Source organism: Juglans regia, chromosome 1 (genome assembly GCF_001411555.2).
Source record: "Juglans regia cultivar Chandler chromosome 1, Walnut 2.0, whole genome shotgun sequence".
NCBI classification, from domain to species: Eukaryota; Viridiplantae; Streptophyta; class Magnoliopsida; order Fagales; family Juglandaceae; genus Juglans; species Juglans regia.
In genome coordinates this window covers 4,160,576-4,174,814 of record NC_049901.1, presented here as the reverse complement: position 1 = coordinate 4,174,814, position 14,239 = coordinate 4,160,576, and the positions used below count along the sequence as shown (strand labels likewise).

Genomic DNA, 14,239 nt, shown 5'->3' with positions numbered 1-14,239 from the left:
ACCCATCACAACCATTACCCAACAATAACCCAATTCAAAGCCCACCGTCACATGACCCAATCTCCTCATCGCATAACCCAACTCTCACCTCACCTTCTCAAACCGATTCCCCCTCTGCTCCAATCGACTCAATAGCCTCCAACCCTAACCCTCTGCAACCCACCAACCCACCACCGCCACCCCCAAGATCTCCAATTATCACAAGTTCTAAAACAAATCACTCCTGTCCCAAATCATTTTTCCATGGCCAAATACCCTACCCAACACCACGGCAGTGTCTTCTCTCGACTACTGACATTCCCGAAGACCCCCTTTCCTACACAGTTGCTTCACGCTACCCTGCCTGGCGTGATGCTATGAACAAAGAATTTCAAGCCCTTCTACAAAACAAAACTTGGTCACTTGTTCCCCCACCCCCCTCATCAAATGTTATTGGTTGCAGGTGGATCTTTCAGACGAAATATCATGCTGACAGAAGCATAGAACGACGCAAGGCCCGACTCGTCGCCAAGGGGTTTCATCAACAAGATGGAATAGACTACTCTGAGACGTTCAGCCCAGTGGTAAAACCCACCACAATTCGTCTTGTTCTCTCTTTAGCAGTATCTCACGGATGGCCTCTCAGACAACTGGACATCGACAATGCGTTTCTTCATGGGACACTCACCGACACAGTGTACATGTCTCAACCTATCGGCTTGATTCATCCTGAATATCCAGACTATGTCTGTAAATAGCACAAGGCCATTTATGGCCTAAAGCAAGCTCCACGCGCATGGTTTGCGCAACTCAGATCATCCCTCTGTGAGTATGGATTCCAACCATCCCAAGCTGATCCTTCTTTATTCATCTACTCTCATAAATCTGTAGTGATTTTTGTGTTGATTTATGTGGACGATATTGTGGTAACAAGCTCACATCAAAGCCAAATCGACCATTTGATATCATATCTTGCCTCTGTTTTTCCCTTAAAAGATCTAGGCCGATTGTCATATTTCTTAGGTATTGAAATCACATACTTAGCAAATGGTATTCATCTCTCCCAAAGGAAATACATATGTGATATGCTCTCCAAAGCTAATATGCTCTCAGCAAATGGTGTCACTTCACCAATGTCATCCTCCACACGCCTCTCAATTCATGATTCTCCCACCTTCCCTGATCCCACCCTTTACCGTAGCATTGTAGGAAGTCTCCAATACCTCTCTCTAACCCGACCTGACATAGCCTTCTCAGTAAATAAAATCTGCCAATTCATGCATAATCCCAAACATTCACACTGGCAGGCTGTCAAAAGACTCCTAAGATACCTCAAACAAACAATAAACTTTGGTATCCTTCTCCAAAAATCATCTTCACTTCAAATTCAAGCATTCTCAGATGCAGATTGGGCTAGTTGTCCGGATGACCGTCGCTCCACGGGGGGCTTTTGCATTTTTCTTGGAAGCAATCTTGTTTCATGGAGTTCTCGCAAGCAACGAACAGTTGCTCGCTCAAGCACTGAGGCCGAATACAAGGCCCTTGCAAACACCACAGCAGAAGTACTTTGGCTACAGTCTCTCCTTAAAGAACTTCATATTTTTCTGCCCAAAGCTCCCATACTATGGTGTGACAATCTTGGAGTAACATATCTATCAGTCAACCCAATACTTCATTCCCGCACAAAACACATGGAAATAGACTTCCATTTTGTTCGTGATAGAGTTGCTGCCAAAACCATTCAAGTTGCCTTTCTCCCATCCAAAGACCAGCTGGCTGATATCTTCACTAAGCCCATTGTATCCACACGGTTCTCATCCATGCGCACGAGCCTCACTGTTGTTGACACCCCGTTAGGCTCGAGGGGGCGTGTTGAAGCATCCAGCCTAGCATCCACGACAGCAAGCACATTGCAAGGAATCTCCAAGTCAGCAGCCTCTCTAGAACCTTCAGGAATAACATAGTGCAAAGTGTGAATTTTGTTCTTTTGTGAAATCTGTTGTAACGGCCTTAGCAGAGCACTATAACAAACTCTGCAAGGCACCACCTCATGGTTGCACGCCTACTGCTTGCAGTAAGGCCTAGGACAACTCACAGCAGCTCATTCCTCTTCTGTGTATATATACAGCACTGTTATTCAATTATTGCGATCAATAAGAAAACATACTTTCCTTGGAAATACCTCTTTATTCTTAGTCTTTACAACACTTATACATAACATTACTTAAATAATCGAAACCGTTCATGGTATTTTATTCAACAGCATCCGAGAAAACGAGAAGTACTTTCCTTTCCAAGGTTCATATCAATGACTAATTAAGCTGTTACCCCTGGCACACGGTTAGTACAATTATTGTAGTTAGTGTTATCCGAAAGTTTTGAAATCTGACACTCGTTCTTCTAACTACGTACAGGAAAGTCAACATATTTGAATGAAATATATATATATATATATATATATTTATATAGCTGGCTAGCCTCTTCGGAAGCTTGTGGTTGGATCTACACTGTCGATGTTAACGTGGAAGAATTTCATATATGCTTGTCGGTTAGTCTTTGTTTCAGTTTATTTTTTGGGTCTCAACTTTCAAAGGGTGGAAATCTAATGACATCAGCTGCTGAAATTCTTTGCTCTTATTGGGGGCTCCACGCAAGCTATATATAGTCACCATGACACTATGAATATGTAATCAGCAACATTATAAAAATGAAGATAAATGGGAGAAAATAAGGCATTTTGGCTCCAAAAAGAGTAAAGGGAAGTCAATGTTGATATCTCCTCAGTCCATGTAATTATTTTTATTTTATTTTTTTAAAAATTATGATTTATAAAGCTATTGCCTACGTGACATGTCAAGGAAATATCTCTATCGTTTTCAAGAAAACGTAGGCAAGTGCACGAATTTCCATGGAAGCTTCGTGGAAAGTTAGCATTTAAGGGTACAAGTGGTCTACACTTTTGAAGTTCTACTAATAATATATTATGGCTACGTTTAGATGTTAGAATTAATTTTAAATAGCTTGTAGATAGTAATAAAAAATAATTTATAAATAATAATAAATAATTTATAAATAATAATGAAGTAATTTCAATTAACAAATAGAGAGGAACTACGGGCCGATCGGGTGTTAATTGAGTATTTACAACCCCCCTAATCAACTTGTGACACATAAGCCTTCTAACAAGTAAAAAAAAAATAGAAGTGAGTGTAGTGAAACAAATCTCATACACTCCCAGTCCCATGACCCTCCGTCTTTCTCTCTCCTCGAGCCCAACAAATTCCAGACTCCCTCATCGCTCTCTATCTCCTTCCCTCTCTCTCCTCAAGCCCAAACTCTGCTTTTCGCCCCCTCCTCGATCACTATCCTCAAAAGCTTTCTCTCCTCAAGCTGGTCAGCCTTGGAAAAAGATCAAATGGTTAAAATTTTTAACATTAACTCTTTTGTGGAATTGTCAATGTAATTACCAAAAAGCTGCCCAAATTTTCCAATTCAACATCCTCTAGCAGCATCACGAACAATGGATGATAAGCAAACTTTGTCTTGACCACAGATGTTTGTCTTTGAGTTCCAATGTAGACTGAGAAACAACCTTCTGGAGCTACTTGAAAATTGACATGCCTTTTTGCTGATCTTATTGCCCTTGGCCTCGAAACGGTTCAATGATTTGGAGAGAGAAAAGAAAGCCTGAGAGGGAGAGGAGAGTTGGGGAAGAAAGGGAGAGAGAGAGGGGCTTCGGAATGTGAAAAAATTATTCCCTCAATCGATTTTGGCATTTTGCCAATGAATAACATGAATCTCTTACGTGTCTATTTTTTATTGGTGGGTGTAAAACACAAATATACACCTCGTCTGATTTGAAGCTTTTCCCTAACAAATAATACCATTACTTCTCGAACAGGTCCAATTCCACTAAGTTCACAAACAGCTCCGTTTTTAACTTTTTATCATCTTCGGCTCAAATAGTGTTACATCTTCCAATACGGGTGGGTGAAAGAGCTGGGCTCACTTGGCCCACTTGTCTTTAAAAACAAAGCACAAGTTCTTTTCGAGGCCCGTATTGAATTTTGAAAACATATTTGTGAAGTAAAACATTCAACTTTTAGATTGAATAAATATAGATAGAAGTTATTATTGAGAGCATCTATTTTGTACATATGATGTGATATCATCTAGACCACACATCTCCTCAAGTGAGTGTTGAGAACAATCAACTAGAAGTAGCTACACAGTGAGTGCAAAGTGTGCACTGCTATAGTGGCTTCTCTCTAACATTACTCTTTTAGGTTTCGTTTGGATGACAAACATCTCTCAACTCATCTCAACTCATCATTACAACTTTTTTAAATTCCAACATAAAATATAATAAACAATTCAACTTTTTCAAATCCTAAAATAATAATAATATTAAAAAATAATATTCTAACAATATTTTATCATCTCAACTCAACTCACTTCAACATCCAAACGCAACCTTAGATAATGGTACTTTAGATTTGAAGAGGACTTGGGGTGATCAAAGTTAACTTTGGTTCGAGAATTGTTACATACACAGAGGGATTACACAAAAGTAAACTCATAAAATGACTTGACTTCATGTGATATGTTGGATGTTCTTTATGATAAAAATAATTTTACTATTTGACGTATCACATTAAGCCACGTATTTCTTTTTAGGTAAATGCTATCGTTACAAAGCTCATTAATGTAAAAAATTCTATCACAATCATTCAATAAAAGCATTTTTCAAACTTGTTTTCCTATCATGCTACTCTTAAGCTGAAACACATGATCTTTTATCTTATCTACAGCATCAGAAGTCATTACATTACGTCCTATAAAGCACATAGTACATGGTGCTCCATATCTCTTTTACCAGAGTAAAAGGAACGAAGCAGAACATATAAAAACATACATGCTTAATACATAGTAATTATAAAATTTTTTATTCTGCTAATCAGCTCTCAATACAGCATGAAACATGATCAAGCAGACAGTATTGAAGAATGATTGCAGAATTAGTACACATTCATCGAGCAAACGTGCTACAAAGAAACAAATGCAGGAAATGCTGTAAAGTTCTGAACTTCAGGAACCAGCTAGAGGACTGGACTGATCTGATTCTTATTCTAAGTTAGTGCATTTTCTGTTTGAGGCCTCTTTATCATTAATCAAACCACTGAAACAGCGGGACACTTGAAACTCTGGCCTTGCTGCTGCCTGCTTACTGGGTCTTTCACGGATTCGCCTGATGTACCGAAACAGAAATACTGGCTCCTGGATCTCCTATGATTGGAGCCTCGTTTAATCAATTCTGGGGCTCCATGATCATGAAATGGTTGATTTGAGCAAGACGGTCCTGCCACATCTTCTTCAAATAAAATGCCTTTCTGTTTATCCGATGAATTAGGTGAAGAAAGTGATGATTTTGAAAATGAGCTGGAACGGGAGCGGCGTGGCACTGAAATATGTGGCATGGCCTGCATGACACCATGCACGAGCCCTGATGCAAATCTTTTCTTGGCAGTTGGACTTGATTGGTTACTTCTGACAGCAAGTGTCCGTTTGTTGTTAGGAAGTGATGAAGGCTTCGAAAATCTCAGTCGAAGTGGAGTAGGAGTATCGTCCGAACTGTTGCATTTCTTGTGTTGTTTCACTGAACCTGCATCACTCTGTTTTTTGAATATCTCAGGTTTCTTGTCTCTCGCCCTGGGCCATAAAAGCGCAGATTTCAATCTTTGTGCTGCGGTATTCACAGAACCTGGTTTCTTGCTGGGTTGTGAGCTATTGTTCTCATTGGTTGTGGTATCTGGACTTCGTTCCAGTGGTGATGAACTCATGGCTACACTACCCTGCTCAGCATTTGCATCTAATGCGTTCTCGATGCCGGTATGCAAGAATATTTCTGCGTCGGAGATTCTAAACAAAGTTCCAGGACTGCCACCAATGCCTTGCATCTTTATGCGGGAAGCAATGGCTCTTCTTGCAGTATAATCCTGACTGCCAAATATTGCCCCAGCTGAAATTAGCTGTCTAATTAGTATATCCGACGACGCGGAACGCGGCCGTTGCCTGAGGTAATCAAGTGGGGTCAACCCATCTACATCCCGGACATTCACATTGATTGATCGAGCAGTCATCAGAAGTTTCACAAGGTCAGAGTGAACGTTCCCGATGATGGCCATGTGAAGAGCAGTCCTTTCATCATTGTTTTGGGCATTGATGACATCCTCCATGGTGAAAAGCTTCCCACATACCAGATTCTTCATGAGCTCAATTTGTCGGTCTAGCCTTCGAAAAGCAGATGTCTGGAAACCGGACACGGCCCTGTGGAGAAAAGTTTCTCCAGAGCTGTTTTTCAGAGAGATGGACGAAGGAGATGCAGAAATCAGAGCTTCCACAGCTGCTAATTGGCCCCTGTAAGCAGCCACATGCAATGCTGTATTGCCCTGATGATCAGTGGAGTTTACAATATCAAAGGATGCTATCAGATAGTTAACTACCTGCACAAAACAAGATAGCAAGATTTTTGTGAGAGATGCAGGCAGACAGACGGACAGAATTTAAGAACTGATAAAAAAAAAGACAGACGGACAGAATTTAAGAAAAGAAAAAACTTGCTGCCATTCAGTGTCCATTGTATTGTAAATTCAAATATAAGTGTCATCCATCAGGATTCTGGAAACTAATGTTCATAAGAAATATATATATATATATATATTTGCAATTCTTATCTAAATCTTTCAAGCATTTCCATATGCTGTTACTCAAGCTTCACTTCCATGATTGCACATCTTTAAATAGTTTTTGAAAATTCAGTCAGTAGTTTAAGGTGACTCAATCCCTTATAGAGCAAAACAAATCGATGATTAGATTGATGGCTAAAAGCTAGCTGTTTAGAGCCTACCTCAACCTGCCCTTTGCCAGCCGCAGCATGTAGGATAGTTGAGCCCTGAACATCTCTGTAAGAAAAAATATCGGAGCAATCAGCAAGAAGGTCCTTGAGAATCTTCAAATTTCCTCCCCTAGCAGCAGCATGAACAGCCCTGTTTATCATCTCCCACTTGTAAACAGAAGGGATCTCCCCAACGTGCTCTGTCAGTTCTCCACCTTTCCCGGTTAAAAACCTGGGGGAGACTGCAAAATCAAAAAGGAGCCTGAAAACCTCAGAACTCTTACTCCTGGCTGCTGCATAAAACATATCAGTAACACCATATTCTCCTTCCCCAAAAACAAGCAGAGGATTCCTTTCAAGAAGTTCTTGAACAAAACCCAAGTCTCCTGCGGAGGCAGCAGTGTACACAAGCCATCCGCCATAGCCAGCTAGGATGAGAGAGTTTTTCCCTCTCTTGGATTCACACTCGACAAAAAGCTTTCTTGCAACCTGAGAACGGCACTTGGCAACATCATCGAACTTCTCTTCACCATCCCAGACTGTTTCAAGCCTTCGAATACGTCGTAAAGAGGACAGCTTGATAAGGTGATTGCTATCAATACGAAGCAGCTCCCGGACCAAGTCATAGTGGCCATTAGCCGCTGCCCAATCAATGGGAGAAGCATACCACCATTGATCTCCGGTGCTCTCCCACCGAAGAGGAAAATATGTTGGAGGCATTGGGAAGACGAGAAACTAGAGAATGGTGGAATGCGATAATAAAGACCAATAACTGCTATGTGAGCTTAACCAAAAGTCAATTGAGCAGAGCAGAACTAGAAGGAACGAAAAGATGAAATCACTCAGACGGCATTATGAAAAAGACTTTCCCGAGTTCTATGCAAAAGAGCTGGACCAGAATAAAGATAGAACAAACATAACTAGACGTAAGATTGACAGGAAAAATGTATACAACTAATAACCCGGATGGGCGAGAGTTAAACCAAAGAAAATCAAGAGAGCCACTTGGAGAATTAAAAAACTGCACTAAATCTTACATAAAGAGATAACAGAAGGGTACCCTTCTAGTATTAGTGAAAGCAGTTGAACTAGCTACCAGCAACAAAACCAATGAATACTCCGGCAAAGGAAATGAAGGATTAAGTACGAAGAACAACAGCAGCACAGTTTGAGAAAATAAAGGATGCCAAACAAGTGTTGATGCCAAGTTAGGTAGTTGGGAATTAATTATATCAACTAGATTATACGAGAAAGGAAATAGCCATCATTGCTTACACGAAGCAGCTACAGGTAAAGAAACAGGCCCTTCAAGGAAAAGTTGGAGAATAACATAGTTACAAGGTCAAAACCGGATTCATTTCAGAAGATAGCGAGGCATACTTGCGAACTTGATGAAACGTACTTTTTGAGTTTTTGCTGGATGGCAAAAAAAATTAAATTACAATTGAAAAACAAAAACCATATACTATCAATTTATTACAAGCTGAGATTCCTCTTATACAGTAAAAGTGCAGTTAGGAACACAGATGATGATGGCTATATCTGAGAGAACCTCACACAAAAAATAATAATAATATAAAGAAACTATATCTCAGGAGAGAGAGAGAGAGGATGTTGTTTTCACTTACAGGTTGGAGTGATGATAGAGGTGACAAGCTGAACCACTTGATGGCAGCTTTTACTCTGCATGACGATGTTGGGGGTAATTATACTAAAGCTGATCAGGAAAGATTTGCTGAACCAGACTTTCTTCTCTGTTTGAAAGAGTTTTAACCGAGCATAAAAATGGCCCTTATAATTTCTTGATCACTTTAGTAGTCTTTGGATAACTACACGCGTGGTTAAAGTGATGTTTTATCTTCAGATTCCATGCACATGCTTGTGCTTGACCTATTTTATTCAAGTACTCAGCCAATAAAGTGCTTTCTCTTTCCATCCAGACTTGATATGGAAGTTGATTGTTCTACTCAGATTCCTTTATCAACGCTTTCTGATCTAAAAAATTGATCTCCACGTTTCTAATCAGCTAAAGTTTAGGAATAAGCAATCGTTTTTGAGTCCATAGTTGTAGCTCTAATGCTTGGTGGATAAACTATGAAGTCTGAGATCCAACTTAATACAAAGTCACATGATCACTATGTATCCAAAAGATCAAAGATAATAAGAAGAGGTGAATTTAATCATAGTATTTATATTCTACCATATTCGTTACTTAGTAATAACAATTTAATTGTTCAATCATTAGCAAAATCCTTCCCACAGTAGCAATAGGATACTCCCAATTTCATTTCGAATAAACAGAATCCCGACAATGCTAAAAACAGCATAATTGATTGCTGATATAAAAAAGTTCAAAAAAACAAAAAGTTGGAGAAGCCATGTGGTCAGATGAGTTTTTCAGGATACTCAAAACCAACTTTGATTGTAGCACTAAATCCTCAGGAAAACTAAATCAGGATTTCGGAATTTTGGTATTTTGGGGGTGCTGCGGTGACGGGCTCACCCTTTGGTCAGTAGTTATGGTTCAAACTGGACATTCTGCAGCGGGAAAGAACTCATATGGTCACGTCCAAGGAGAGTTGATATGCTGATCGCCCTTACCTCCCTTTTTTGTTGAGAAAAAAAAAATGACAATTACAATAATTTTAAAATGATATTTACATTTTATATTACTCTTTTCCCAGCAAAATTTAGGATAAAAATTAGGATCCAACCAAAAGAAATAGTGTGATTAGTTATCAGATCTACTCCATTCGGGACAATAAATGTCAGTAACCCTATAAGCACATGTTTCTCTCCATCGGTCCTTCAAAGTTCAAACCCAGTGACATGAAATATGGCATAATGTGAGAGATATACATTCGATGAGAAGCCTAGTGTGGGGGGTTGTTAATTGGTTCAAGCTTTATATCGGCCCTTGCACTTCTCCTGGAAGTTGGTGAGCAGTGCTGGATCCTGGCTGGTTTGGCACTTTAAAAGCCGGAAACTGCACAACTTTAAAATAGAAAAAGGAGGGCGTGTAAGTGGCATCTTTACTTTTTGCGGTACTGCCTACATCAATTGCCATAATATAGGGTGGGTTTACCTGCTTTAACAATAATAATGCATATGACTTGTTGCCCGACTTCTATCATTTTCTTGCTTACTTTCTTTTCTTTTTCCTTTCTTCTGCTTCCACCAGTCACTTTCCTTCTTTAGTGGGAGTCATGAAGCCTCATCTTCATGACTCCCAACACCATTATAGCGAGCTAAAGTGTCGGATTGTAAACCATGCTGCAGTATGATGCTTCATGCTCTGCAGAATATATCTTCTAAACTATTGAGCAACAACAAATCTGGAACACCAATTTATTTATCTTATAAAATGATAATGATCATTATACATTATGTCACTCTCTCCATATGTTCTTAATCCACGCAAAAAGAAAAAGGCAAGCTCATCAAGGTCACTTGATACGAAATCATAAGGCCTTTCATGAGAAGGGGTGGACCACCAAGTTCAATGATGCCAGGAAAAAGGGGAAAAGTGGTGTACATTTCAGCTAGTCTTTAAGGATAACTGATCCCCCACCATTGTAAAGTTGGGGAAGAGGGGATGGAACAAGAGGATGTGGCTTCCACCTATGAACTTTGATGGCGGAACCGAAATTCTGGACCCAGCTGAATAATGCAATGAACAAGATGGAATAGTCTGTATGAACCTTACCTCACATGTTTAATCCAACGAGGGAAAAACAATGCCGTAGAGCAAACTCAATGAAAGCATCTTATAATGTTGCATCCTTACCTTGCAACTGGATGGAACTCAACATCCAATAGAGCCTGTCGATAATTTATCTTAATTTTCCAAAGAAACGCCCACAAGATCCAACATGGACAGCAAGTATAACTAGACGGTTAGGCAGAGGATTATTTTTCTCACTTTTATCAAATAATCTCCATTCTATAGTTATATGGATCCAGCACCTCAATTCGCGGATTAAAGCTTGCATAATGGTGCCTAAATAGAGTATCATGTCGGAGGTCCAGCACCTCAAGGCACATAACTAGAGGACTATCGTGGTTCTGTCAAACAGTCAAAACATCAATGAGCACAAATCCTACCATAAAGAGAGAAGATCATAACCCAAGACCACCTAAAAAACCACAAAGAGACTGTACAACCCAGTCCCATTATAATGTTAAGCAAAAGGTAGTACCATGGTAGGGTTCTGCCACTTCGCAAGCGACAACATATCAGATCTTTTTACCAAGTCTTTTTACACCATTAAACTTGGTAAATCTAGAAAGTAAACAAAAAAGTGCCGGAAGCTACAGAGAAATGCCAATCACTTCTGCTCTGTCCTGATCCCATTTGACCATTTCCACACATCCAGGTTAATCACTCAAAGGAATCCCAGAACATAAAAATGAATCACACTTCACAAAGTAATAATGCCTCTTAACAATTTTTCTTTCTCAGTTCTTAGCCTTAATGGAGTTGTTTTCCTTGATCCTTGCTCGGTTGTCCAATTTAACAAAGCGTTTGAGATCTTCATAAGGGAGAGTTTCAATGTTCTTCCTCCTTAATTCACTCAATGCTGGGCGTTTATCGATCAAATGCCGCAGCCAATCAGGGTATTCAGAATCAGCCAGGATCTTGGGGTCTGCCCCATCCTTGAGGATATTGGCACCAACCACTGTAGTAGACTTGACTTCTTTGCTAAGAATTGAAGCTTTTGGTGCATCACTGGCCGCACTCCCTTTAGAGCCCTTCTTTGCTTTACCAGCAGAATATGTTCGTTGGCATGTCACCCTAATTGCCTCCTTGCTAACGATGATCCCTCTAACCGATCTAACATGGTTCATTGCCATAACTTTATCCCTGCAACATTATCACTAATGAATAGCGGGATGAAAAAGATAAGAGACAAGAAAACTTGGGTGCATATCCTTATACAATCAAATTTACACAAGCTGACTACTATCCAAGTTCTCTACCTCCTGCACTAATATATCATTAATTCTGTTCAACCAATTATCTCCTTCTAAAGTTAGTTTCAAGGGAAGCTGAACATAGACCTGGAATGCATGCATTGTGAAGTATTCATTTGAACATAGGACAGACAAACAACATTTAACAATTACATCAACTTCTACTATGGCATTATAGCTAAAAATTAAAAAGCCAGTGCTCATTCTAGAAGTCTAAGCTCATGGGCTAACAAATTAAAAATAGGAGAGAGCTACTTTGTACCTTCCATCGATGACATGGAACATGCATTTCATCCTTCAAAAACTTGTATGGTATCCAGTCCACGATGAAGGCAATGGAGCAAAAGCTTTCTAAGTATTACATTGATGGTAGCAACATAAAAATATAGAAATGTGGCTAGAAGAAAGTGACACCATTAATGAGCATGAAACCAAGAACATAAACAGCTTCTCAATGTTGTTCTCGTGTACATAGATACTCCACTCAATAACCAACAAAAATTATGCAATGGAATTATGGTCAAATCTACTAATCTTTACTTATTCTACCTTTTCAGGTGCTCAGCCTCATAAAGCTCTAAATCCTCAATTCAAATTCCCAAACACTTTATAAAAACTTCATGGTAGCCGTAACAATCATGGAATGGCTTAAGTGCAATATAAGCAATTCAAAAATAAAATAAAACTTAACAGCACGAAGTTAGTCTCCTCGTTCCGCAACAATTGATTATAATAACCCAGGATGCATATCTATCTCCTACCCTACCAGATGAATTTTAGCAAAATAAGCTTCAAAAGCATCCAAGAACAGTAACAAATTTGAAAAAAAAAAAAAAAAACAAGCAATAACGTCTAATAAACCCACAACTTCTCAAACCCCATTAGATTTCATAATTTTACAAGATCAGACTAACACACATACTCTGTCACGCCCATGCGCAAAATAGCCCAAAGAAATAGCCAAATATCTAAATTACTAACGTCAATGCCACACAACTTCTAGTGGCCTGTAAACAAACTCCTAGTCCTCGGTTCAATTTGGGGGTCAAACTGCAGACCGAACAGAGGAGGTCTGGCTCTTGGCATGCAGACCAAACCGCACAGAATCCGGCGGTTCCCACCAGTCGGCACCGATTGCGAACTCGTTCTGTTGCCGGCTGGTAGCTTCAAGCTCAATATGTTTGCAGCCACAAAAGAAATTCACACACACACACACATATGCTAATATATTGAATCGTGAAATGCTTGGATCAGAGCAATGAAGATAGCTAAGACCCCACACAGAGAGATGATCTTCAGAAGAATAGAAAGATAAATTGAGAGAAAGAGAGAGAGAGAGACCTGTGATGATTGGGAGAGAATGAGAAATTACCAGAGAGAGGGCGAAGATGGCGGGGAAGGCAGAGCTGGGACGTTCTACGGCAAGGAAAACAGCGGCGCTGCGGCGAGGGAGAGACAGAAAGAGATGGAAGATGAAAATTTCCAAATCATACAAGAGCACACCATTGGGGCGGTAAAATGGGAATCTTTATGGAGATTCGAAGGCAAATACCTGGTTCGAGTCTTGCAGATTAGGGTTTCTTCTGAAACAGAAGTTAGCGTTATGTTCTGCAGAAGGACGGAGAGAGATGAATAGCTGCTCCTCTTTTGGGCCTATATTGAAGGGCCAGGCCCAAGTAGTCGTGACGTTTATTCAGGCTTGGCGCCCAAATTTATCTAAACTCCAGTATTCGGCATAATGTTTCAAACGACGATTTTCATTCTAAGAGCATTCACATTGACTTCTTCAAATAATATTGTATCTCTAAATTTAAATAAGTTTATCAATAATTGGCCTATATTGAATTAATTAAATACTTTTCATCCTAAATATCAGCTACAGTAAATTCATATTTTTCTTTAAATATAAAAAATACTATTTCACCTCCAAATACATTATTTATTAATATTGGCTCTCTCTCCCGCGTCTCATTTCTCTTCCTTCTTTCCTCTTCCTCTCCCGAGTATTGAAGATCGATGGAATTGTTTTGATAATATTGATATCGATTTTGTTTATTGGATTGTGAAAATGAAAATGAATATGATTGTTAGAAATTATAAGTGATTATAGGAGGTTATGAAAATAGAATTAATTATAAAATATAAATTAATTATAAAATATAAAAATAATAATATTTTATTACTATAGAGAGTGTGATGACTAATCCAATGTAGACTTTAAGTTTTGAATGATTAGCTAAAAGTAAAAAAGTTACATATTAGTTAAAATTTGAAGAGTAAAATAGCCAATGCCAATGCCAATGCTCTAACAGTTTTGTAATTTGAAAATTCTTCCTACTCTTTATTTGTACAGTAATACAGTAGTATTTATAGACTATCGTGTACATTTCT

General features: G+C 39.1%; 2 protein-coding genes across 10 annotated transcripts; both read right to left on the bottom strand.

Moving 5' to 3' along the window:
• Positions 1 to 4,902: 4,902 nt before the first annotated feature.
• Positions 4,903 to 8,660, bottom strand: LOC108982240 (inversin-like). Of its 3 annotated transcripts, none has more exons than XM_018953552.2 (3): positions 8,503 to 8,660; positions 6,887 to 8,290; positions 4,903 to 6,482 (listed from the first exon to the last, which is right to left on the bottom strand). In XM_018953552.2, the coding sequence occupies exons 2-3, from the start codon at positions 7,592 to 7,594 to the stop codon at positions 5,151 to 5,153; spliced, it is 2,040 nt and encodes a 679-aa protein (XP_018809097.1). In that variant the 5' UTR covers positions 7,595 to 8,290; positions 8,503 to 8,660; the 3' UTR covers positions 4,903 to 5,150. The 3 variants fall into 3 exon arrangements, with proteins under 3 accessions (XP_018809097.1, XP_018809098.1, XP_018809101.1); XM_018953553.2 differs by having other exon boundaries at positions 6,887 to 7,763; XM_018953556.2 differs by having other exon boundaries at positions 6,887 to 7,750.
• Positions 8,661 to 9,514: 854 nt separating this feature from the next.
• Positions 9,515 to 13,510, bottom strand: LOC108982239. Of its 7 annotated transcripts, none has more exons than XR_004802395.1 (4): positions 13,401 to 13,510; positions 13,221 to 13,287; positions 9,960 to 11,738; positions 9,608 to 9,868 (listed from the first exon to the last, which is right to left on the bottom strand). XR_004802395.1 is itself a non-coding variant. In XM_018953547.2 (4 exons), the coding sequence occupies exons 3-4, from the start codon at positions 12,140 to 12,142 to the stop codon at positions 11,333 to 11,335; spliced, it is 438 nt and encodes a 145-aa protein (XP_018809092.1). In that variant the 5' UTR covers positions 12,143 to 12,199; positions 13,221 to 13,287; positions 13,401 to 13,509; the 3' UTR covers positions 10,946 to 11,332. The 7 variants fall into 7 exon arrangements, 5 of the variants coding, with proteins under 5 accessions (XP_018809092.1, XP_035549841.1, XP_018809094.1 ...); XM_018953547.2 differs by lacking the exon at positions 9,608 to 9,868 and adding an exon at positions 12,111 to 12,199 and having other exon boundaries at positions 10,946 to 11,738; positions 13,401 to 13,509; XM_035693948.1 differs by lacking the exon at positions 9,608 to 9,868 and adding an exon at positions 12,111 to 12,169 and having other exon boundaries at positions 10,946 to 11,738; positions 13,401 to 13,509.
• Between the last annotated feature and the right edge of the window lie 729 nt (positions 13,511 to 14,239).

Coding starts and splice junctions, on each gene's coding strand:
- LOC108982239 (XM_018953547.2), bottom strand. CDS start 12,142: ATGAAATGCATGTTCCATGTCATCGATGGAAG. Junction 11,739..12,110: donor TTCCATGTCATCGATGGAAG/GTACAAAGTAGC, acceptor ATAATGTTGCAG/GGATAAAGTTATGGCAATGA.
- LOC108982240 (XM_018953552.2), bottom strand. CDS start 7,594: ATGCCTCCAACATATTTTCCTCTTCGGTGGGAGAGCACCGGAGATCAA. Junction 6,483..6,886: donor CTGGCAAAGGGCAGGTTGAG/GTAGGCTCTAAA, acceptor TGTTTTGTGCAG/GTAGTTAACTATCTGATAGC.